We start from the raw sequence: 27,297 nt of genomic DNA on the forward strand, positions 1-27,297 counted from the left end.
TTCAGATAATTATTTTTGTTATTTTCAGAAGAAATACAGGTATTATGTTAAGAATAAAATACTACTAAAATATGAGAAAATGTTCAATCTCACTAGTTATCAGGGAAATATATACTAAAAATGATTTTCATTCATAGATTGGCAACATTTTTTAAGACTTAAAATGCCAAGAGTGAGGCCGGGCTCAGTGCCACATGGGTAATCCCACAGTTTTGAGAGGCCAAGTATCGTTTGAGCACAGGAGTTCAAGACCAGACTGGGCAACATGGAGAAACCCTGTGACTACAAAAAATACAAAAATCATCCGGGTGTGGTGGCATGTACCTGTAGTTCCAGCTATTTCGGAACCTGAGGTGGAAGGATCACTTGAGCTCAAGAGGTTAAGGCTGCAGTAAACCATGATCATGCCACTGCACTCTAGCCTGGGTGACAGAGCGAGACCCTGCCTCAAAAAAATAAAAAAAGGAAACTCCAAGAGTGGATAAGGATAGAAGGGAAAGAGTACTCTTCTGTACCGTTGAAGGGAGTGTAAAATGACATTTTGGATGGCGATCTGGGAGTATCTACTAATATTTTACATGAGTAGGAAATCTTCTAAAATTGTGGTAATTTTATGTCTCAGAATCTACCTTAGAAAAATACTCAAAATGCACATGAGAGCAATGAAGCATTCTATGTAGTTGCATAGAGTGGAAGCAATCTAAAAGCACATCAGTTGGAGTTAAAAGCATACAATACATCCATATCATGGTCTACTCCAGGCAGCATTAAAATGAAAGAAACAGATCATAGTGTGTTTGAATATATCATGCTATTAACGAAAAGAGTCAAACTCTGTATAAAATATGTTTAGAGATTTATTCTGAGCCAAATATGAGTAACCATGGCCCAAGACACAGCCCTCAGGTGGCCCTGAGAACATGTGCCAAGGTGGTCGGGATACAGCTTAGTTTTACGTATTTTAGGGAGGCATGAGACATCAACCAAATACATTTAAGAAATACATTGGTTTGGTTCAGAAAAGCGGGACAACTCAAGGCGGGGTGGGGGTGGGGTGGCGTTCCAGGCTATAAACGTTTTCTGGTTTACAATTGGTTGAGTTTATCTGAAGACCTGGGATCAACAGAAAGGAAATGTATGTTCAGGTTAAGATAAAGGATTATAGGCACCAACTTTTATTGTGCAGAGGATGCTCTCAGATAGCAGACTTCAGAGAGAGCAGGTTTTATACTGTTTATTATCAGACCTAAAAGGGTGCCTGGCTCTTAGCTGATTATCTCCTGGATCTAGAAAGGAAGGAAGGAAAACAAGGGGAAAGTAGATTATCTATAGAATGTGGATTTTTCCCACAAGGTATGGCTTTGCAGGACCATTTCAAGATACGGCAGAGAAACATGTTTTGGGGTAAAATATTTTTATTTTCTTCCATGTTACGCCAGAGTCAGACTGGAAAGTAAGTCATGATATACAGGGTTAAATAAAACCCATCTGATGAGAATGTATGCTTTATAGAGCATGATTCCTCAGACCCCTTAGATAGGAATTTGGGCAAAATTTAAAAAACAAAAAAAAATCAGAGCTTAGTCCTCAATGCAGACAGCACAAATTAGTGATAACCTATGTAAATTGTAATTGATGATTAATCTGAAATATTTATTACTGTTTTGATCATATTACAATAAAATTATCTTCCAGTTTGAAAATAGAATGGACAAATTTTTAATTTAAAAAGAAGCTATACTACTGATGCAGAATTGAGTGGAAAATACTGTGCAGGACTTTCTAAAGCAGACTATGAAAAGGTGACATGGATATAGTTGTTAAAAACATTATGAATATGTGTGTAAATGCTATGAATCACTGCCAGTTTATGGAACTGGTGAAAGAAATTGAATAATTTTTTTGTTCTTTGCCAATGCTCGTTGGTGTAGTCATAGAGTTTTATGAAGAATCGTTGTGCTGTCTAAGAGTAAAAAACTCAAACTGTTTATACTCTGCTCTTACACCACAACAATCAACATGGAAGACTTGTGTGACCAAATGTATGGGAGTTTCTCCCCACATACCAAGCAAGAAATAAGTTCTGCAGTGGAGAGTAGCCAGGTGTCCTCTAATTCAACTCCAACGCTATCTACCAGAAGACAGTGTTAGATCTCAAAGATTAAGAGCTCAGTACCACAAACCCCATGGCCCCACCAGTCACAAGTCTGGGCCTCCAGAACATCTCACCGAAAAGCTTCAAGTTGGGGTTCCCACAATCCCCTCTGGGTTCTATTAGTTTGCTAGAGTGGTCACAGAACTCCAGAAACATGCTTACCAGTTTATTATAAAGGATATTACAAAGGACACAAATGAACAGCCAGATATAAGAGATGCACAGGGCGAGTTATAGTGGAAGGGACACAAAGTTTCCATGCCCACCCCAGGCACAACCCCCAGAAACCTCTACTTGTTCAGCTATCTCGAAGCTCTACAAACACAGGGCTTTTGGGCTTTTTATGAAAGCTTCATTACATAGGCATGAGTGGTTAAATCATTGGCCACTGGTGATCAATTTAACCCTCAGTATCTCTCCTCTCCCCAGAGATAGGGATGAGGCTGAACATTCCACCTCTCTAATGATGCCTTGGTCTTTCGGGTAACCAACTCACATCCTGAAACTACCTAGGGGCTGTCAGCCATCAATCAATCACTAGCACACAAACAGACATTACTTCGGAGGTCCTAAGGATTTTAGGAGTTGTATACCAGGGAAATGGGGTCAAAGGCCAAATATATATTCCACAATATCACATATTATTAACTTCAGTTGGAGATTTTTGTGAAACAAAATGCTTACAAAACAGTCAATAAACAAAGGCAAAAAAAAAATCAGCCTAAGTGTCCATCAACGCATATACACAATGGAATATTATTTAGTTATAAAAAATGAAATCCTGTCATTTACAGCAACATGGATGGAACTGGAGGACATTATGTTAAGTGAAATAAGCCAAGCACAGAAGGACAAATACCGTATGTTCTCTTTCACATGTGGGAGCTAAAAGGGTGAATCTCATGAAGTAGAGACTTGATTAGTGGTGGCCAGAGGCTGAGAAGGAGAGGTGGGGATTAAGAGAGGTTGGTTAATGGGTACAAAAGTACAGTTAAGCCGGGCGCAGTGGCTCACGCCTGTAATCCCAGCACTTTGGGAGGCCAAGGTGGGCAGATCACGAGGTCAGGAGATCAAGACTATCCTGACTAACATGGTGAAACCCCGTCTCTACTACTAAAAATACAAAAAATTAGCCAGGCGAGGTGGCAGGCGCCTGTAGTCCCAACTACTCAGGAGGCTGCGGCAGGAGAATGGTGTGAACCGGGGAGGCAGAGCTTGCAGTGAGCCGAGATCGCATCACCACACTCCAGCCTGGGCAACAGAGCAAGACTCTGTATCCAAAAAAAAAAAAAAAGTACAGTTAAATAGAAAGAATAAGATCTAGTGTTCAATAATGTAATACGGTGACTACAGTTAACAACAATTTATTGTATAGTTCAAAATAGAAGAATTGGGATGTTCCTAACATAAAAAATGTTTGAGGTGATGGCTGTCCTAACTACTCTTGTAAAAGAAAATTAAAATCTTAAGACCCTAAACTCATTATACCAAAGAGAGAGTTAAACCTAGAAAATTAGTCATGCAACGAGTTTCCTTCCTCCTCTTCCCCCCAGAGCTATAATTTCACAACCCTGTGTCACAGCATTACATGTTAAGTCAGGGTCCCACAACGGGAAAAGGACATATACCTCCCCCACAAATTTCTCACAAGAAAATCCCTTCCTAGTCACTAAACCTTTCAGGGTACATACCCACCTATAAAACCAGCACATGCCAATTGTAACCTTGGGTGTGCAACCTAAGTTTAACTCTTAAAACTGAGTTCTGTTAAATCTCACACTGACAATGTCAATTACAAGCTTACCTTCTTAGGTACAGAACAGAGACAAGACAAAAAATCACTCCTTTGATCATGTCTTTTGCAGGGACAAGGATGGAGTTGGAAGCCATTATCCTCAGCAAACTAATTCAGGAACAGAAGACCAAATATCGCATGTTCTCACTTATAAGTGGGAGCTGAATAATGAGAACACGTGGACACACTGTGGGGAACAACACACACTGGGGCCTATAGGGATGGTTGGGAGAGCATCAGGAAGAATAACTAATGGATGTTGGCTTAATACCTAGGTGATGGGATGATCTGTGCAGTAAACCACCAGAGCACACGTTTACCTATGTTAACAAACCTGCATATCCTGCACATGTACCCCTGAACTTGAAATAAAAGTTTAAGAAAAATAATAATAGTAATAATTCAAGGGAATAAAATGAAATTATTAAAAAAAAAAAATCACTCCTTTGGCTCCCCCAAATGGATGCATAACTGACTCTTTCCTCTACTCCATCTTTTCAAATGTTTACCTTACCTTGTGTAAAACACAGATTTACTGAGCACTAATGAGAGCCTCACAAAAATGTAACCATTTGTCTCACTGCCTCTCTTACCTTCCTTTGTCCCTTCTGCTTGCTCTTTATTCTTCAATACTGAGTTCCAGAAACCCTCTTTTGGAAAGCACAGGTTAACAGACGCTCCTGTGACTTGTGTTTTTCCCAGGTGCATCCTTAAACTTCGGCTTAATAAACCTCTACTGATTGAGTCACATTTTTGGTTAACACACACTGATTTGATCATTACACATTGTATGCATATATCAAAATATCACATGCACCCCCAAAATATGTACAACTATTATGTATCAATAAATAATAAAAATGAACTGTAAAAATAAAAAATATACAAGTTTACCCATTTTTGGGGTCTTCATTTACTTATGAAGGCTCCTGTATCATATAAAATGTATATTAAATAAATTTTATGCTTATGAAATATCATAGAAAAATGGATGTAGAATACAGATAACTTAATGAATAAAACATAAATGTCCAATATACAAAGAACTCAACTTCACAAGTAAACAGGGAGACACAAATTAAAAGATAACAGTAGGTTTTCCTCATTCAATTGGCAAAAGTTAAAAAAGTTTAGTAACATGGGTTGAAGAAGTTGGGAAAATAAATTCTCTCATACACTAATGATGGCAATCATTTTGGAAGGCAACTTGGCAGACCATATTAAAGTGTAATGCAAACACATGATGATCTGACAACTCCTGAGAAATACATGCATATGTTCACAAGACCACATGCACAAGGACGTTCACTGCAGAGGTTTTAATAGTCAAAAGAACACTAAAAACAACCTAAATTAACTATGATGTATTCATACCATTGTATACTTTGCAGCAATTAAAAAGAATAAGGTTCTAAAATGAAAACAAAAAACATCCAAGGCAAACTAATGAGAACTGTAAATAATTCTTGGCAAACAACAACTCCATCCAAATTCTTGCTCTAAGAGCCTTGACCAACTCTAACATGGCTTCTAGTAGCCTAGCCCACCTCCACTCAGTCCTGGAATACCCAGCCTTCTTTTGAGCTCCAGTCTTCTTTTGAGCTGGAGAAGTTCAGGGCTATCAAAAGAAGTTTACTGTTTATTCTAGCCAACACCTGACTATAGGCCCCTGACTTTCCTTTCTTAGAGCACTAACTAAGAAGAGTTTATAATTGTGAATTCTTCCTCTGTCCCTTTGAGATGTGTATGAATCTCCTACAACTCAGCAGTGTCTTTCTCAAGAACCAGAAAGCCACTCCTTCGAAATGTAATCACCAGGAAGGTTTGGATCTCTGTGTCCCAGTCTCTGTGGGAGGACAGAATCCTAATTTTGATAACTATCAGGTAGCAGGCACACCTGACCCACTCACATTTACAGTGACCAACTATCTTAACCTGGAGCTGCTATAACAAAGTATCACAAACTGGGTGGCTTATAAACAACACAAGTTTATTTCTCATGGTTCTGGAAGCTAGGAAGTCCAAGATAAAAACACCAGCAGATTTGGTGTCTGGTAAGGGCCCATTTCCTGGTTCTTAGATGGTGCCATCTCAGTATGTCATCACAAGGTAGAAGAAGCAAATGAGATCTCTTGGGCCTATTTTTAAGGGTACTAATCGCATTCATGAGGGCTCCACTCTCATGACCTAATTACCTCCCAAAAGGCCCTACCTCCTAATACCACCACCTTTGGGGTTAGGATTTCAACATATAAATGTGGGGGAAACACAAACATTCAAACCACAGCACCAACCCTTTGTAATTTTCACTTTCCTGACTCTACTTGAGCCCTCAGTTGCTCCACTTTCCATACTCGCTCATTCTCCCTTTAAAAGGCCCAGTCACGACTGCACAAATCATGGAGCTCAGCTCTTTCCCCTATTGCCAGTAGTTACTGAATAAATTTTGTCTTTACCACTTTAATGTGTCTTGATTTTTTTATTCACAAGTGTCAAAGATAAAGCTGTAGGTAGATATATACTGAATAACACCATTTATTTGAAGCACTGCACCCACAATAACAGCTGAGTTGTATGTGCAGTATTTTAGATATTTTTCTGAAGAGAATGTATTTAGGTACATTAATTTTTTTTTTTTTTAAGAGATAGGGCCTCACTATGTTGCCCAGGCTGGTCTTGAACTCCTGGCCTCAAGCGATCCTCCCACCTCAGCCTCCCAAAGCTCTGGGATCACAGGCATGAGCCACCACACATAGGCTTCAGTACATTAATCTTAATGAATTGCATGAATTATTTTGAGGAAAACATACTGATATCTGAAACTTGAGAATCCTTTTTCAAAATTAATATAGACTGATGGATAAATATATAATAAAGCACATATAGCAAAATTTTAATTGTAGACTTGAGATGGTAGGTTTATGGGTGTTCAATAAAAAATTCTTTCAACTTCTATATAAGATTTTTTAAAGTATCATAATAAAATGTTCAAAAATTATCATCAAAAAGAAAACACAGCAAGTAGTATATTTTAAATTCTAGCCCTCAAAAATGTGCAAAGTTTGAACAAGGTTAAATTTATAAAATAAAACTTAGATAATTAGATGTAATAGTAAAGAATAATTGTGGGGTAGTTTTTCCACAAACTTTAAGGCACAAAAAGTACAGTGATTACAGAAAATTTTTTTTATATTTTGGGAGGTAGTCCAAAAAAGTCCAGATAAGAATTATATGCCTTATTAATCTTTGTCTTCGCCCAGTTCTCTGGCAAACAGAGCCTGATTAAAATGCTGATGTTTCACTTGAGAGGTGCATACACAGGGCATCAAGGGTGAAGAGAAGGTAAACTGAGGCAAGAAAATATATAAAGCAAGGGAAAGTGCTGGCTACCATTTTACAACAAGCTATAAAAATATATAGTAGGTCACTTAACAAATGCATCCACTTGGAGTACTCTTTGTGGAATGTCTCCTGATAGACTACAAAAAGAAACCATACCTCAGAGTAGTCCATGTGGAAAAAGTAATTTATCTGGGAGGTTCCCTCCTGTCTCCTATTTCCCACTGGTCAAAGTCCATCCTGAAGTACACTGCACTTCCATTTTGTGTCATCTGGCCTTCACAGATGCTTAGGGTGCTACCTACAAGGATGTGGTGTGGTGTTATACCCAAGATTGGAAGTGGCAGGAGGAGCCAGACCCTCCCAGCGTACGGTTCATAAACTTAGCTAGATGGTGGCCACCAAGGCATAGGGCCCTCATTCCTCAGATGAAGCAACTGGCTAGCCTCCAGTGGCAGCAGAAAATTCTACGAGGCAGATGGTGCCAAGGGACTCTGAAGAGGCATATAAGATTATGTTTGATATAATCACAATGCAACGTGAGAGGAAGATAAGACTTAAAAAAAAAAATCTGCCACATAAAAATAGGGCAAAAACTAGGGTAAATCCAACCCCTAAGAGTTATTCTCAGTTACAGCATTTAAATATCTCACACTTCATCACTGTGCTTTGGTGGTGATATTCTGTGATGTTAAGCAGTCAAGACAATCAAAACCTGAGATTTAAGAACCTTGAAAACCCTCACAAAACCAAAGGAGTCAAATTATAAAATTTACTCCACCCATGCTATATGAATCACAGAACTACTCTATATAATCTAAATTTACATATATCTTCACAAAATAGCTCCCAGCTGTCTATTAAGGGTCTCTGTTTGGCCAAGTCTTGTCCTTGGTGTAAAAATATGTTGAGCTAAAGGAGCCTCCCTGTCTCAGAAGCTGGCCTGCCCTTTAGATGAATTTTGTATACTGAAAACATTGCTAAGCTACTCTTATTTATTTTAGCCATTCTTTCACTTAATCATTTTATCAGTATAGTTAACATTATGTTTGCTGGTGGCATCTCACAATATTCACTACACTGCTCACTCATTGTGTAGCAGCCAGAAAATTTGGGTGAAATAACTCTCACTTCTAGGGAATGACATGAAAAGTATGTGACTGTTTGGTACACTGAGGATTCTCAGAAACTAGTAAGGATTCCTCTTCAAGATGGCAAACTAAGACTGGGATTAGAAAAAAACCCTGGTCACAGGAAAGTGGTAACAGCACAAAGTTAGGAAATCTTATTTAGTGATTCTGAGTAGGAACCATCTGCCTGTCATCAGATGGATGAGAAAATGTGTGTGGCCACAGTAGTTGCTGGGATCCATCATTTAACATGAGTGGAGCCAGTCTAAGAATGCAACCAATCCTACAGATAACAGATGGAAGAAATAGAAAGAAATTGGGTTCATGATGATATCCTTTAAACTGCTAGACCAGTCAGCCCTGAAGCCTGGAATTTCCAGTTATACATGCCAATAAAAACCTTCAATTATATAAGCTAGTATTTTTATTGATACTTGAACCAAAAGCATATTAGCTGATATAAAAAATATATTCTTTTTGGTTATTTTTTCTTTCTTTCCCTTGTGTTTTCTTCTTTGCCTATGTTACCTTGCTCAAATTACCACTTCTCTGACATTTTGTTTTTAAATGAGGATTCAAATGAAAGACAAGATAGGAAGACAGTTTATTCTCCAAAAAGTAGAGGCTGAATGTCATTATTATTTCAACTATTCTATAGTTTTGGTTATTTTTTTGTCTTTCCATTGAGCTATGATTGTACCACTGCACTCCAGCCTGGGTGACAGAGCAAGATCCTGTCTCCTCCGCCCCACTCGCCCACCAAAAGAAACAGGAGATAACAAATGTTGGCAAGGGTGTGGAGAACAGGGAACCCTGTACACTGTTAGTGGGAATGAAGATTGGTGCAGTCATTATGGAGGTTCTTAAGGAAATTAAAAATAGAACTACCATATGACCCAGCAATCTCTCTTCTGGGCACACACCCGAAGGAGATTAAATCACCATGTCAAAAATCTGCACTCCCGTGTTCACTGCATCATGGGAGTGTCCACTCCAGATAAATGCATCCATTGGCAGATAAATGGAATAAAAAATGTGAGATGGTGTGTGTGTGTATATATATATACACACACATACACATACACAAAATGGAATATCATTCAGCCTTAAAAAAGGAGACCCTGTCATTTGCCACAACATGGAAGGATGTGGATGACATTATGCTAAATGAATTAAGCCAGACACAGAAAGAAAAATACTGCATCTCACCTTGTATGTGGAATGTTATTTAAAAAAAAAAAGGCCAAACATATAGAGATAAAAAATAAAACAGTGGTTACCAGAACAGAGAGGTGGGGTGGTGGGGGAGGAGGGAGAGGAAATTGGGAGATATGCATCAGAGGATACAAAGTAGTGGATATGTAGGATGAACAAGTCTAGGGATCTAATGTACAACATGAAGGCTACAGTTAATAAAATTGTATTAGGCATTTTGTTAAGTAGATTTTAGGTACTCTGGTCACACACAAAAAACAGTATATGTGATGATTAATAATTTGCCTCACTATAATTACCATTTTACTGTCTCTATATATATGTATGTGTGTGCACATGCATATACACACACACAGACACACACATATATATATATATCTCCCCCATAACATCATGTTGTAAACCTCAGTTATGCACAATAAAATTTATTTTTTAAATGTTTTAAATTGAGCTTTAATATTAGGTCTTATACCACACCCTTCCCCCCCACCCCCACCCCCCCACACACACAGACAACCCTCTAGAACCCATGTTGATTAACTACTGTTCAATATCCATATCATCAGGTTGTTGCCTCTTCCCTTGAGTGACCCATCTAAAAAATAAATGCTCTATATTCTGGCGGCCAGGCGCGGTGGCTCACACGTGTAATCCCGGCACTTTGGGAGGCAGAGACGGGCGGACCACCTGAGTTCGGGAGTTCAAGACCAACTGGCCAACACGGTGAAACCCTGTTTCTACTAAAAAAAACACAAAAATTAGCCAGGCGTGGTGGCGGGCACCTGTAATCCCAGCTACTCAGGAGCCTGAGGCAAGAGAATCGCTTGAACCCAGGAGGTAGACGTTGCAGTGAGCCAGGATCGCATCACTCACTCCAGCCTAGGTGACAAGTGAGACTGTCACCAAAAAAAAAGGAAACGCTCTATACGCTGGAGAGAATTTGATAATCCAACCTCCTAGAAATAGCCCTGGTAACACCTCAATAGTTTCAAACATCCTTCAAGATGATTTGGAAGGATGCATATGAGAGAATCAATATTCAAGTAACCAGGACCTTTTTTTAGTAGCCTGATTCTTATTCACTTCCATCCAAGGCAGGAATTCAAAAGAACAGTCCCAGTGTATAGGTTTCCTCAAAAGCCCTTCTTTATCCTGACAACTAGGATAAGAACTAGAAGGCAAATTAGTTAGGGGAGAATTATCTTCAATGGTGTATTTTTGAAAGGAAAAAAGATACACCTATCATGTTTCCCCCTCTTTAGAAGACTGGACTACTAACTGACTGTCCAATAGTGTGGATCAGAAACAATGCTCATACACCCAAAAGCCATAAAACCTATTTATTCCCTAACCCAAATCATCATAAAAGAGCCCTAAAGGACAAAGGATGATCTTCTCAATACTCAATTGTCTGTGGAAAATTTTCTATGGGGAAAAAGATACAGTGGCTCTGAATATTCAATATCTGATTCCTTGCAGTTATGTCTAGGTTGTTATATAAGGAAGTAAGAGTCACTAGAAAAGAAAACATATTCACCAATCAACTGGTCACAAGTTTTTAAAAATCAGTTTCTATTCAAATGTCCCTTAAACCTCAACCATAATATCAAAGTCTCTTTGAGACTGCATGACAATCAACTACAAAATGAAATAGCAAATTTTGCAAAAGGTTGACATGATAGGTACTTGGAAAGAGACTGACTTGAATATCAAAGAATTTTAGGCCCTTAAGAAAAGTTAAGCAATCCACAAATACTTTGCAAAAACCCTATTTATGATGGTGCTAAAAAAGTCAGATATAAACAAAAGAAGTTTTATCATGTCATAGTTTCTGTAAGAAAAAGTATAACTTTTATTCAAATAAGCACTTTTAATAAGGATATAAAATCTCAGCCAGGCTCGTGCCTATAATCCCAGCACTTTCGGAGGCCAAGGTGGGCAAATCACTTGAAACCAGGAGTTCGAGACCAACCTGGCCAACATGGTGAAACCCCATCTCTAGTAAAAATACAAAAATTAGCCGAGTGTAGTGGTGCATGCCTGTAGTCCCAGCTACATGGGAGGCTGAGGAACAAGAATTGCTTGAATCCAGAATAAGACTGTTTCAAAAAAAAAAAAAAAAAAAAATTTACTATTAAATGTGGTCCCTTTTTGAAAGACTGGTTAAACAGAAATGAAATTAATAGGTAAATATATTTAAGATAACAATAACCAAATTTTTCACTATGAAAGAAGGGGCTGCAAACTAAAATGAATCTTGGGGTACTATATCAGAATTGGAGGTATTGGTATGAGCTGGTGGTTTTTAATATTTATAGATAAATATAGATGTAATCATATATAGATTTCCTAGTTTTGACTGCTAGAAGAGATAAAAGCAACAACACTGCAGTATCAGTGAATACACCTAGTGGTCAGTTCCTGGTTTTTAAATACACTTCTCCACCAAAAAAGGACTAGGGCTCTTGAATGATTTCTAGACCTGGGACAGGAAAGATCTTATTGTGCCAGAAGCACAAAAACACTCAAAAATTGATGGGGATTGTCAAAAGGACACAGGAGCCCTGGTAAAGGGACTCCATTGGCCAAATCTGAGACAATCTGAGCATCATAATAAATAACAGATTATAACCCCCTGAATAAAACAGACATCTATGAATCCATCAAAATTAATTAACAAATAAATGGGGAAGAAGGGAAAGCTCTTCCTTGCAACAGAATGCCAACTAATAAATATAGATGGAATGAGAAAACTAATATTTGGCAACAATTATAGTACTAAATTTCAGGTAAGAATCAGCAGTTTCAAAGTAACTCTCCATAGATACTTACTAATTTCAAAGGTAAAAATAATTTTACAGTGAAGAAACCCTGCTGCCACCAATTTATCCAAATAATCAAACTTATTATCACCAGTAATAAGATAAACTGACATTATGTGCCTTCTGATGATATACTAAGAACTATTTCTGTGATATTTCTGCCAAAAATGTGTAAACTAAATCTAATTAAAAGGAAATATCAAACAAACCTAAACTGATAAGCATTCAACAAATGACTGGCCTATACTCCTTAATTTAAAAAGTCACAAAATATAAGCAAAGACTAAGAAAATGTTCCAGATCGAAGGCAACTAAAAGACATGATGACTGAATACAACACATACCCTGGTCTGGCAGGAAAAAAAAAGTTTATTCATTTTTAAATTCGTTTCTGCCATAAAGGATACTGTCTTAGTCCATTCAGGCCGCTAAAACAAAATACCATAAACTGGGTAGCTTATAAACAATAGAAATGTATTTCTCACAGATCTAAAGGCTGGGAAGTCCAAGATTAAGGTCCTGGCAGATTCAGTGTTTGGTAAGGGCCTCCTTTCTAGTTCATAGATGGCACTGTCTCCTGTATCCTCACATGGTGAAAGAGGAAAGGCAACTCTCTGGGGCCTGTTTCACAGAGGAATTAATCTCATTCATGAGGGCTTCACCCTCCTGGCCCAGTCACCTCCCAAAGCCCTCACCTCCTAATATTAATACCATCGCATTAGTGCTTAGGTTTCTACATATGAATTTTGGGGAAATAGAAACATTCAGGCCATAGTACTGTATCAGTGTTAACATCCTGATTTTGACTGTTGTACTTCTATACTTTATTATACAGTAGCCTGTCCTTGTTTAGGAAATACATACTGAAAAATTTCAGGTGATGGGGCATCATGACAGTATCTTATTCTTAACTAGTTCTGAAACATTACATATATACATACAATACACACAAAAATGTTAAATTTGTGGAAGTTTTTTATACTACCCTTAATTTTTGCTTTTTATTTATTTTTATTTTTTATTTTTTTGAGATAGAGTCTCGCTCTGTCACCCAGGCTGGAGTGCAATGGTACGATCTCGGCTCACCACAAATTCTGCTTCCTGAGTTCACACCATTCTCCTGCCTCAGCCTCCTGAGTGGTTGGGACTACAGGCACCTGCCACCACGTCCAGCTAATTTTTTGCATTTTTAGTAGAGATGGGGTTTCACCATGTTAGCCACAATGGTCTCGAACACCTGACCTCATGATCCACTCGCTTCGGTCTCCCAAAATGCTGGGATTACAGGTGTGAGCCACGACACCCGGCCTACTAACCTTAATGTTTTCTGTAATTTTTAAATAATCTTTAACATCAAAAAGTTTAAATTGAAAGCACAACAAAATAAGATTGTTTAACTTAGATTGTCAAATATCAAAAATATAAATACATACTTACATATAGATTGAGCATCACAATACATAATAAATGCATTCCTCATGCATTGCTGATGAAAGTATAAACCTGTACTAACCTCTGTAGAAGGCAATTTATCATTATCCATCAAAAAGGTAAAGGTACATACCTGTGATGAGTATCCTACTCCAAGGTATTTATGAATATAGTCTCCTATATGTATATATTATATAAATATTTATTGTAGCTTTGTTTGTAATAACAAAAGATCCCAAACAAACTAAATATCCATTATTAAGACATCGGTTAAGTACATTTGGCACATCCACACAATGGAATTAGTTTTAAAAATAAGATAGTTCTGGCCGGGTGCAGTGGCGCACGCCTGTAATCCTAGCGTTTTGGGAGGCTGAGGTGGGCAGATCACTTGAGGTCAGGAGTTCAAAACCAGCCTGGCCAACATGATGAACCCCTGTCTCTACTAAAAATACAAAAAAATTAGCCAAGTACAGTGGTAGGTGCCTGTAATCCCAGCTACTCAGGAGGTCGAGGCAGAAGAATCACTTGAACCCAGAGGTGGAGGTTGCAGTGAGCTGAGATCACGCCACTGCACTCCAGCCTGGGTGACAGAACAAGACTCCATCTCAAATAAATAAATAAGGTAGTTCTAAATGTATTGACAAAAAGATTTCAGTGATATACTGTTGCAGTAAAAACACAATGTATGGAACAAGGAAGCTAGTAAACAATTATTTAGAAGGAGAAAAAAATATATATATACATATATGTTTCCAAATATGTAGAATACTTCAAAAAAGACATACAAAAAACTAGTAACTGGTTACCTCTGGAGAAGGGAAGTAGATAGCTAGGTAACAGGGAAGGGAGACTTTTTACTATATTCTTTTTTTGTTTGTTTGTCTGAGATGGAGTGTTGCTCTTTTTTGCCCAGGCTGGAGTGCAATGGTGCAATCTCGGCTCACTGCAACCTCTGTCTCCTGGGTTCAAGCAATTCTCCGGCCTCAGCCTCCCAAGTAGCTGGGATTACAGGCCTGCATCACCACACCCAGCTAATTTTGTATGGTTTCACCATGTTGGCCAGGCTGGTCTCAAACTCCTGACCTCAGGTCATCCTCCTGCCTCAGCCTCCCAAAGTGCCGGGATTACAGGTGTGAGCCACCACACCCGGCTGACTTTTTACTATATTCTTAATGCCTTCTAAGATTTTTTACCATGTGCATGCATTACCTTTTTTTTAAAAAAAAAGTCACAATGGATTACACATTGTATGATTCTCTTTACATAGTATATCCAGAATAGGTATATCCATAGAGACAGAAAGCAAATAAAGGAGAGTGACTGTTTAATTGATCTGGGGTTTCTTTTTAGAGAAAAATGTTCTGGCACTAGATAGAATTGACAGTTGTACAACACTGTAAATACGCTAAATGCCACTTAATTGTATACTTTAAAATGATTAAAATGGTGAATTTTATGTTATAAAACAACATAAATGTTATTTATTGTATTGAAACATTAAACTATAATGTTCCAATAGCCTCTTTGTGGCTACTTGACTTCCCTGAAGCACTGTGAAGCCAAAGACAGCCAAGGGACTCAACTACAGAAAACTATAAGTTTCTCAGGATCTCTTCATTCAATCACAAAATGTTTTTGAATCCATGCAGTTTGATTTAAAACCTTAACAAAAGAACATTCCTGCCTTTGTACGTCACAGTTTTGTGAAGGAGATTCAGGTAAACAGGTAACAGAAGATGGCATAGTCTCCTCTCATAGTTCTTCAGAATGAGAAACAATCAGAAAGAATAAAAAAACTTTCTCTTCTTCTAAAGAAACTATATAGCTCTGAATATCCAAGAGATCTGGGGATTCCTGTATTCATTTCGGAGACTCCTGTAACAAACTGGGTGGTTTTAAACAACAGAATTTATTTTCTCACAGTCTGGAAACCAGAAGTCCAAAATCAAGGTGTCAGCAGGGCCATGCTCTCTCCGAAAGTTCTAAGAGAGAATATTTCTTTGCTTCCTTCTAGCCTCTGGTGGTTGCCAGCAATCAGGGGTGGTTATTCCAATCTCTGCCTCCATCATCACATGGCCTTTTTCCCTCCGTGTTTCTATCTCTTTCTTCATGAGGACACCAGTCATTAAATTTAGGGTCTACCTTAATCATGACTTTATCTTGATTATATCTGCAAAGACCCTATTTCCAAATAAGGTCACATTCATAGGTACCAAGGCTTAGGACTTTAACATGTATCTTTAGGAGACACAATTCAAGCCACTACATTTCCCCTCTCCCAGAATTTGGTTTTTGAAAGCCCAGGCTCAAAAACTAGATTGTTCATGAAAAGAAAGACCTGTGGAGCTTGGATCAAAAAAGATAGAAGTGGGCCCTATGGCCCTTCTACCACAAACCCCAAAGAAATCACATTCCCTAAGCTTTGGGGGCAGTCATTAGTGGTAGACCTACATCTTCATTTTCACACAAAGAACATTATCTGCAAACACATAGCATTATGAAGAGACTCAAAGTGTCCAGTGAATTCAAGAAAGTGAAAATGTATTTATCAGGGCTCTTTCAGTTGAAAGAGAAACCAAACTCAAACTAGCTTAAGCAAAAATGATATTAACAATGAACTAAATATTATGAATTACTATTAATCCTGTTTGGTATAATAACAATGTGTGGTTATGCAGGAGAAAACATTTATTTCAAGAAATACATGCTTAAGTGGCTAGAGGTTAAGTGGCATGACATATGCAACTTATTTTCAAAAGGTTGAGGGGAGCGCATCTACACAGAGAGAAAGAAAGAAAGCACACAAATGAGGAAAAATGTTAGTAACTGGTGAGTTTAGGATGTTAATTGGATCATTCTTTCAACTTGAGAGTATGTAGGCATATTTCAAAATAAAAAGGTGATGGGGAAAAAGACATATTTTATTGAACTGGGACATACAGATTTGTAGTTCATTTCAAGGTGGATTAGATCTAGAATGAAAAAGATGTGAAAGGGTGAGTAGATAGATACTAAACAGGTCTCTCATCTCTATGCTTTTCTATATACTACATCCCTCTCCAACAATCCACCATAGAGAACAAAACATTTCAAACAAAGCTCTTTTCCCCAATTTAACCTCTCTCTGAACAAGAAACAGGAGGGTATCAGGAAGTTGGCACAGGTTCTCCAGTTCACTAAATGTACTAATCAGAGAAAGGATTAAGGGATTAGGAGTTGAGTAAATTAACTCCCTCTTTATTTTATCTTAACTCTTAACTCCCTTCTCAAATTTAGCAGGTAAGAGAATGAGAAACTACAGTAGAACACAAATAAAGCCCAAGATTAGTAACATAAAAGGTATTATATTCCAGAATCTAAATGTTATTTTCTGATGAAGAAATTAGAAAAGAACTGGGCATACATGGATCATTATCTACCTCGGGCTTAAAGTAGAAAAGAAAACCTGGGAAAACAGAATAGTCACCTAACAAGGATAGAAGCAAGGAAAGAATAAGTGTGGAAAACAGGGAGGAAAGAAGGGAGAGCAAGTCAGTAACATAAAGCAGCAGCTAAACTGCCATGCCCAGAGCTGTTCCTAGGGATCTTCCTAGGAGCAGGTTTCTCGACCCTATTTCTCAACTTAAGTCTTTCTCGACCTTGTTCTGACACTAGTTACAGCTTTTGAAAAGTTATGAGGAGCACATCAATGGCACCAAGATAATGGTCAGTTAGGTAAATACAGAATTCCTTTCTGTCCCAACAAGATACAAACCCATTCACAGTAAAATTCATTAATCATCAGAAAGTCCAAGAACTTCCTTCAAAATGGTTAAGTGCTTAGGGCACTTTGTTGATTTGCACTGGTACCAAAAGGATGGCAGTTACTATTCTGTAGCCCAACAGATGGGGCCGGCTGGCTGAATCTGTTCATTCAACCAAAATATGAAGAAAATGTAATTTGGAAAAACACAGTCCAATGATGGCTTTCACAAGACCAAATAAACATCTATGAACCATCTTTATTATTTTTTTTAGTTATCTAACAAATAGTGATCTCTCACAGATACAAAAAGAACCATAATCATTATTTTAACTCAGTTCAGCAATATAGGGATGGAGCATTTGTTAAATGCTTGCTTTTCATGCAAGTATGTGTCTTAATAATTCAACTCTTATTTGGAGTACTCCAGACTCTAATGAATTAACAATTAACTAATTTCAAGTTCAACTCTCCAATTTTAGTCCTATTAACGTGCTTTTTAGAAAAAAAATTTTTTAATACTATCTTTAAACACAATCTTGGTGCCTGAGGAAAAGATCACATTTGACCAAGCTTATAATAAACAGTCTTAAGCATACATCTACTATAAAGTACACTTCAATCACACAGTTATTAATCCAATCACTAAAGATAAATTATGAAAACAAAAAACCTGAACTACCAACAATCTAGTGGTATTACATCAACAATTTTCTAATATAACATATTCATTCTTAAATCATCATTTAAAGAATACTATAATACTGTTGGTTAAGCATAAACCTTATCAATGAAAAGCAGTCTTACCTGTATGAGGTGGATCTAATGTTGCCAGTGTAGGTGCTTCAAAACAGTATTTTCCACTGCAATCATCTGTGTAATTAATTTCTCTAGTACTTTCTTCATTAGGCAGATTTAAACTGCATATTCTAGGATCACTTTGTGATCGGAGAAAGGTGTTATTATTTGCAGCACCCTAAAAGAAACAAATATATATTTAAATCAGAAATCAAACCTAATTTTCTGTATTTTCTGTATTTTTACATAAAAGATTCTAATTTAAAATATGAGCTACCAGTTACATACATACATATATATACATACATACATATATATATATATATAAATTAGAACTAGATATTTAAAAATAAATTAATATCTGCCGGACATGGTGGGTCACACCTGTAATCCCAGCACTTTGGGAAGCTGAGGCGGGTGAATCACTTGAGGTTAGGAGTTTGAGATCAGCCTGGCCAACATGGTGAAACACTGTCTACTAAAAATATAAAAATTAGCCTGGCGTCATAGCAAGTGCCTGTTATCCCAGCTACTCGGAAAATTGAGGCAGGAGAATCACTTGAACTCAGGAGGCGGAGGTTGCAATGAGCCAAGATTGTACCACTGCATTCTAGCCTGGGAGACAGAGCGAGATTCCATCTCAAAAAAAATAATAATTAATTAATTAATTAAAGTCTAATTTTTATTGCTTGTTTTTAGAACTATTTTAAATTACGCTACTAAAAACTGAAAGATATGACAGAATGAAAAATTATGCTTATAGTGTATTTTAAACAACATATCAGAAGTTTCTAAATCGTAACATGCCATTCTCATAGTAAAATACTTTTTCTTGTTAAATTTCTCAATACTAAAATCAATACTCAAATATTTTTAGGTGAGATAATGGTAATGTCACTATGTTGGGTTTTGTTAACAAGCCTCTACCTCTTTTTTTAAGAGATGAGGTCTCAGTCTGGTACCCAGGCTGAAGAGTGCAGTGGCACGACCATAGATCATTGCAGCCTTCTCAACTCCTGGGCCCAAGGAACCCTTCCATCTCAGCCTCCCTAGTAGCCGGAACTACAAGCATGTGCCACCATATCCAGCTAATGTTTTTTACTTTTTGTAGAGATGGGGTCTCACTATGTTGCCCAGGCTGGTCTTGAACTCCTGGCCTTAAGCGATCTTCCTGCCTAGGCTTCCCAAAGTGCTAAGATTACAGGGGTGAGACACTGCAGCCGGCCTTAAAAAGCTCTTATATTTTAGAGACATATTCTAAAAATTTACAAATGAAAACATATTCCTGGAATTTGCATCAAAATAAGTAGGGAGGGACTCGAGCTGGAGTGGAAAAATAAAGATGAAACAAGAGGCCGGGCGGGCGCAGGGGCTCATGCCTGTAATCCCAACACTTTGGGAGGCCGAGGTGGGTGGATCACTTAAGGTCGGGAGTTTAAGACCAGCCTGGCCAACATGGTGAAACCCCGTCTCTACTAAAAATACAAAAATTAGCCAGACACAGTGGTGCACGCCTATAATCCCAGCTGCTCAGGAGGCTGAGGCAGGAGAATCACTTGAACACAGGAGGCAGAGATTGCAGTGAGCCAAGAATGCACCAGTGTACTCCAGCCTGGGTGACAGAACAAGACCCTGTCTCAAAAAAATAAAAAATGAGGCTGGGCACAGTGGCTCACGCCTGTAATCCCAGCACTTTGGGAGGCTGAGGCGGGTGGATCTCGAGGTCAGGAGATCGAGACCAACATGGCTAACACGGTGAAACCCCATCTCTACTACAAATACAAAAAATTAGCTGGGCGTGGTGGCGGGTGCCTGTAGTCCCAGCCACTCTAGAGGCTGAGGCAGGAGAATGGCGTGAACCCGGGAGGCGGAGCTTGCAGTGAGCCGAGATCGTGCCACTGCACTCCAGCCTGGGCGACAGAGTGAGACTCCGTCTCAAAAAAAAAAAAAAAGATGAAACAAGATCAGTCACGGCCAAGTGTGGTGGCTCACACCTGTAATCCCAGCACTTTGGGAGGCCAAGGCAAGCAGATTCCTTGAGCACAGGAGTTTGAGACCAGCCTAGGCAACATAGTGAAACTTAGTCTCTACAAAAAATACAAAAATTAGCCAGGCACGGTGAGGTGTTCCTGTAGTCCCAGCTACTTCGAAAGCTGAGGTGGGAGGATGGCTTGAGGCCAGGAGGCCAAGGTTGCAGCGAGCTGAGATCACACTACTGTACTTTAGCCTGGGCAACAGAGCCAGACCCTGTCTCAAAAAATAAAAATAAAAAAAAAGATCAGTCATGCATTTTCAATTGTTGAAGTTAGGTAATATGGACAAGGAAGTTCATTATATGCTATTTTCTCTTTTTTTGTATACGTATGGGTTTTCTATTGCTGCTGTCTCAAATTACCAAAACTTTGGTGGCACAGAACAACACAAATTTATCATTTTATAGTTTCGTAAGTTAGAACTCAGGCTTAGGTGTTACTGCATTAAAATCAAAGTTATCACCAAGGCTGCATTCCTTTCTGGAGGCTCCAGAAGAAAATATATTTCCTTGTCTTTTAAAATTCTAGAAGCCACCCAAATTCTTTGACTCAGCCCTCTTCCTCCATATTCAAAGTCAGCTATGTTACATCTCTCTGCCCCTGCTTCCCTAATCACCATCTCTTTTTCTGATCCTCTTCCCTCTCCCTCTTCCACTTCCAAGGACCCTTACGATTATATTGGGCCCACTCAGATCATCCAGGGTAACCTCCCCATCTCAAGGTCCTTAACATTAATCACATCAGCAAAGTCTCTTTTGCCATGTAAGGTAACACAGATTCCAATGATTAGGACATGAACATGTTTAAAGGGCCATTTTTTCTGTCTACCACAGTAGACAGAAATTTTTAAAAATAATAGAAACTCACAACAGGCAAAGTTGTCATGTTACTATAAATACTCATCTTAATAAACTTCATGGCTAGTAAACAAACATTCCAAAAAAAACCTATCTGATAAAATCTTTTTTTTATTTTTTATATCTGATCAGATTTTAAAGTAAGTCAACTAATGAAGGTCATGAATTTTCTTTTTTGCAACATTTTATTTTGACATAATCTCAAATTCATGGAAACATTCCAAAAATAGTATTCCCATACACCTTTACCCACATTAACCACTTGTTTACATTTTCTTCCATTTCCCTCTCTCCCCCTTTGCTCTTTCTGTGTATATGTGTACACACACACGTGAGAGTAAACTGCAGACACTATGCTCCTTTGCCTCTAAATACTTCAAGGTGTGTTTCCAAAGACTCTCTTCCATAACCACAGAAAAATTACCAAAATTGATCATTTAATACTGGTACAATACTAGTATCTAATCCGCAGTCTATGTTCAAATTTGGTCACTTATCCCAATAATGTCTGTTATAGATTTTTCCCCAAATCAGGATCCAATCCTAGATCACACATTACATCTAGTCACTACGGTCCTTTAGTTTCCTTTAATCTCTAACTTTATTTATCGTTTCTGGTCTTGAAATTTCAAAATTACAGGCCAGTTATTTTGCTGAATATCCCTCAATCTGGATTTCTCTGATGTTTCCCTATGATTAGTTTCAGATTGTGAATTTGGGGCAAGAATACAACAGTTCATCATATTAGGAGGCACATAATATCAGTTTGTTCCATTACTAGAGGTATTAACTTTGATCGCTGATTAAGGTGGTGTCTGCCAAAGTATTTTTCCCTTTGTCATTTTTTTAAGTATGTTGTGAGGAGATACTTGAGTATATTCAAATATCCTATTTCCTCATTGAACATGTACCCACTAGTTTCGGCATCCACTGAGACTCTCTAACACCATCATTACTTCCATTTCTATGCTTCAGCATTCCACTATAAGGAAGAGCTCACTCTTCATTTATTTATTTATTCATTTATTTTCATATATTAGTATGGATTCCAACTCCTATATTATTCAATGGGTTATAATCCTTTAGTATATTTCTTTGATGTTCAATTTGTCCCAGATTTTGTATTTATCAGACCAATCAAGTAAAAACCACTGAAGTCACCAAAGCAATACTTTCTCTCTATAGGTTAATTCAAACTAAGATAAGAAATAATTTAAGAACAAAAAGTTAAGAATGTAACAGACAAAGTAAAAAGATGGCAGAGTTGACTGCTAAGCCTAATACTTTTAGGCTTCTCATGTTACCTTGCTTAAAATTGCTGTATAACTTCAAAAATGCCCACTTCAGTTTTAAAAAGTAAAATGTTTATTTATAGAATTAAAAGAAAAAATAGTAAATCAGAGTTTTTATCTGGAATTAGTCCTTAGACCCTACATCAAAAAACAAATCTTGGCTGGGCATGGTGGCTCACGCTTGGAATCCCAACACTTTGGGACACCAAGGCAGGCGGATAACCTGAGATCAGGAGTTCATGACCAACCTGGCCAACATAGTGAAACCCCAACTCTACTGAAAATACAAAAATTGTGTGGCAATTTTTGTATTTTCAGTAGATACAGGTGTGGCAGCGGGTGCCTTTAGTCCCAGCTACTCCAGAGGCTGAGACAGAAGAATCGCTTGAACCCAGGAAGCAGAGGTTGCAGTGAGCCAGGATCGTGCCACTGCACTCCAGCCTGAGTGACAGAGCAAGACTCCATCTCAAAAATAATAAATAAATAAATAAATAAATAAATAAATAAATATTGGCTGGGCTCTAGTGTGGGCGAGAGAGCGAGATTTCGCCTTTAAAAAAAAAAAAAGACAGCTCTCCAAAGAGATACACAAATGGGTAATAAGCACACATAAAAGTGCTCCATATCGGCTATCAGAGAAATGCAAAGCAAAACCACAGTGAGGTACTACTTCACTCACTAGTATGGCCGTCATCAAAAAGATAGTAAGTGTTGGGAGGGATTTGGAAAAATTAAAACCTTCATACACTGATGGTAAGAATGAATGGTGCAGTCAGCTTGGAAAAGAGTCTGTCAGTTCATTAAGAGGTTAAACATAGAATTATCATATGATCCAGCAATTCTACTCCCAGGAGTACACTCAAGAGAAATGAAAACATGGCCAAGAATGGTGGCTCACGTCTGTAATCCTAACACTTTGGGAGGCTGAGAAGAGGACTGCTTGAGTTCAGGACTTAGAGACCAGCCTGGGCAACAAAGGCAGAACCCATCTCTATAAAAAAATTGAAAATTAGCCAGGTATGATGGCACACGCCTGTGGTCCCAGCTACTAAGGGAGACGGAGGTGGGAGGATCACTTGAGCCTAGTAGGTGGAGGCTGCAGTGAGCCATGATGGTGCCACCGCACTCCAGCCTAGGCAACAGGGCAAGACCCTATCGAAAGGAGGGGAGAGGAGAGGGAGAGGAGAGGGAGAGGAGAGGGAGAGGAGAGGGAGAGGAAGGAAGGAAAGGAGGGAGGGAGGGAGGGAGGGAGGGATGAAAACACATATCCACACAAAAATTTATACACAAACGTTCATGAGCATTATTCATAATTGCTAAAAAGTGGAAACAACCCAAATGACCATTAACCAATGAATGAATAAAATGTGGTATATTAAAACAACAGATTATTCAGTGTGGTAGGCAGAATAATGGCTCCCAAAGATGTCCACACCCTAATCCCCAGAATCTGTGAATGTATTGTTATGTGGTAAAAAGGACTTTGCAGATGTGATTAAGGACCAGGACCTTGAAATGGAGAGATGATCCTGGATTAGGCAGTTGGGCCTAACCTAATCAAATGAGTTCTAGCTGCAGAAAACCAAAGAGAAGGAAACATGAGAACTCAAACATGCTTCCCTGGCTGTGAAAAAGGAAGAAGGGCGCCACGAGCCAAGGAATGTGGTGATCTGCAGAAGCTGGAAAAGGCTAGGGAACAGATTTCCTCTAAAATCTCCAGAAATGAATGTAGGCCCCTTGCCAACACCTTGATCTTAGATATGTGTTGAACTTTTGACCTACAGAACTATAAGATAATTCATTTGTGTTGTTTTAAGCCATTAGATTTGTGGTAATTTGTTGCAGCGGTAAGAGAAAACTGATATTTTGGCAATAAGAAATAAATTACTGATAAAAAGTTTCTTTTGGTGTCATGAAAATGTTCTAAAATTGACTGTGGCGATGGCTGCACAATTCTGTGAATATACTAGAAACCACTGAGTTGTAGTAAGTAGACTGTATGGTATTTAAGTTATATCTGTATTAGTCAGTTTGCATTGCTATAAAGGAATACCTGAGGCTGGGTAATTTATAAAGAAAAGAGGTTTATTTTGGCTCACAGTTCTGCAGGCTGTACAGGAAGCATGGTGCCAGCTTCTGCTTCTGATGAGGGCCTCCAGAAGCTTATAATCAGGGTAGAAGGTAAAGGGGGAACCTGTGTCTCAATGGCAAGAGGGAGAGCAAGAGAGGGAGAGGGGAGATGCCACACTCTTTTTTATCATGTGAACTCAGTGAGAACTCACTCATTACCATGAAAACAACACCAAGCCATTTATGAAGGAAACATCCCTTATGACCCAAATATCTCCCATTAGGACAACCTCAAACACTGGAGGTCATATTTCAACATGAGATTCTGAAGGGACAAATATCCAAACTCTATCAATACCTAAATAAAGCTGTATTTTCAAAAAGAAAGAACGAAAAACCTTATTAAGAAAAAAAATAAGGTTTTCTCCTTACAGTGTGCCAGAATTTTTACAATGGTAAGTGCTAAACAATCTACTTGGTAAAGAAATATAGGATAAAACAAACACATACAGACCAAAAAAAGCAGAGTCAAAAATTAGAAGGTTTTTTCAACAAAAAAAGATACCATTAAAAACCAGGCAAAGGCCTTAAATAGACATTTTTCCAAAGATATACAAATGGCCAATAAGCACATGAAAAGATGCTCAGCACCACTAGTAATTAAGGAAATACAAATCAGAACCACAATGAAATACCACTTCGCACCTACTGAGATGCCAATAATAAAAAAAATTTTTTAATGGAAAACAACAAGTACTCCTGGGGATGTAGATACTACAACCATCACACATTCCTGGTGGAGATGTAAAATGGTACAGCTATGAAAAACTGTTTGATGGTTCCTCAGACAGCTAAACACAGAATTACCACATTACCTGCAAATTCATTTCTAGTTATAACCCAAAAGAACTAAAACAGGAACACAAACAGAAACTTGGATGCCAATGTTCACAGCAGCATTATTCACCATAGCCAAAAGGTGGATGGAAACTGCCCAAGCATGCATCAGATAGATTAATGGATGGATAAACAAAATGTGGTAAAACCACATAATGATTATTCAACCATACAAACAAATTAAGTTCTGATACACTCTACAACATAGATGAACCTTGAAAACATTACGCTAATGGAAATAAGCCAGACACAAAAGGACAAATACTGTATGATTCCACTTCCACGAGGTACCTAGGGCAGTCAGATTTATAGAGACAGAAAGTACAATAGTGGTTACCAGGAGCTGAGTGGAGAGAACAGGGAGTTAATGTTTAATGGGTACAGAGTTTCTGTTTGGGGTAATGAAAAAGTTTTGGAAACAGATTGTGGTGATGGTTACACAGCAGTGTGAAAGTCATTAATGCCACTTAATTGTACACTTAAAAATGGTAAGATGGCAAATTTTATGTTATATATGCTTAACCACAATAAAAAAGAAGAGGGAAAAAATTAATAGACTTTAATCCCTATAGCATAAAAGGATCAGGGAATTGCAGAGTAGTAGGTAGTGTGAATTCTATTTTATATGCCTTCTTTATACTTTATATACCTTTCATATATACTAACACCTTTGATCTTAGACCTAAGACCAAAACAATCCTTTTTCTTAATAGTAAATGAGACACATTAAAACTGCTTCCAGTATTCACTTTTTTTTTTAAGGGAGGATGGAATCTTGCTCTGTCACCCAGGTTGGAGTACAGTGGCATGATCTCAGCTCACTGTAACCTCCACCTCCCAGGTTCCGGCAATTCTCCTGCCTCAGCCTCTGGAGTAGCTGGGATTACAGGCGTGCACCACCATGCCTGGCTAGTTTTTGTATTTTTAGTAGAGACGGAGTTTCACCATGTTAACCAGGCTGGTCTCAAACTCCTGACCTCAGATGATCTGCCTGTCTTGGCCTCCCAAAGTGCTGCGATTACAGGCGTGAGCCACCGCACCCAGCCAGTATTTTTTTATAGATAAAAATAAGAAGAAATGTTTGAAATAGTGATATAAATCATTATGTATCTTTTCTCTTTAAATCACCTTAAACAAGTTTTCACTTACTTATGTACTAACTTTAAAAAGAACAGTGATAAGAATCTCCACCCCTTCCCTCAAAGAGGTACTTACTTACCATCACCAAAAGTTTATTTTATAGACCCAAGTACATGTTATTCCACTGACTGATTGAATGAGACAGGGTCTTGCTGTGTTGCCCAGGCTGCAGTGCAGTGGCACAATCACAGCTCACTGCAGCCTCGACCTCCCAGGCCCAAGTGATCCTCCCACCTCAGCCTCCTGAGTAGCTGATACTCCAGGTGCACACCACCACACCCCGCTAAATTTTTATTTTTTGTAGAGATGGCATCTCACTATGTTACCCAGGCAGGTCTTGACGTCCTTAGCTCAAGTGATCCTCCTGCCTCTGCCTCCCAAGATGCTGGGATTACAGGCATGAGCCACTGTGCCCATCCTGTTATTCCTTTTAAAAAAAAAATTATGTAATCTTCATTTCCAAGGTTTTCAGAAGATGTTTTCAGAGATACTGAAAATTCCAACAGGGAGAAAATATTGTTAACTCTTTAAATGGCATTTTCTTAAACATACATGCTTCTCTATATTATCTATATTAT

General features: G+C 38.2%; 1 protein-coding gene across 4 annotated transcripts in view; it reads right to left on the bottom strand.

Annotated features, from left to right (window-relative positions):
- RAD54B (RAD54 homolog B) overlaps nucleotides 1-27,297 on the bottom strand; it is a 98,804-nt gene that overhangs the window by 64,120 nt on the left and 7,387 nt on the right. For all 4 annotated transcript variants that reach the window (XM_073018211.1, XM_008001106.3, XM_073018210.1 and 1 more), the window contains exon 3: nucleotides 18,440-18,608. In XM_073018211.1, coding sequence (XP_072874312.1) covers nucleotides 18,440-18,608 — 169 coding nt within the window. The remainder of the gene's footprint in view (nucleotides 1-18,439; nucleotides 18,609-27,297) is intronic.

This window comes from Chlorocebus sabaeus, chromosome 8, assembly GCF_047675955.1.
Source record: "Chlorocebus sabaeus isolate Y175 chromosome 8, mChlSab1.0.hap1, whole genome shotgun sequence".
In the NCBI taxonomy this organism is placed as follows: Eukaryota; Metazoa; Chordata; class Mammalia; order Primates; family Cercopithecidae; genus Chlorocebus; species Chlorocebus sabaeus.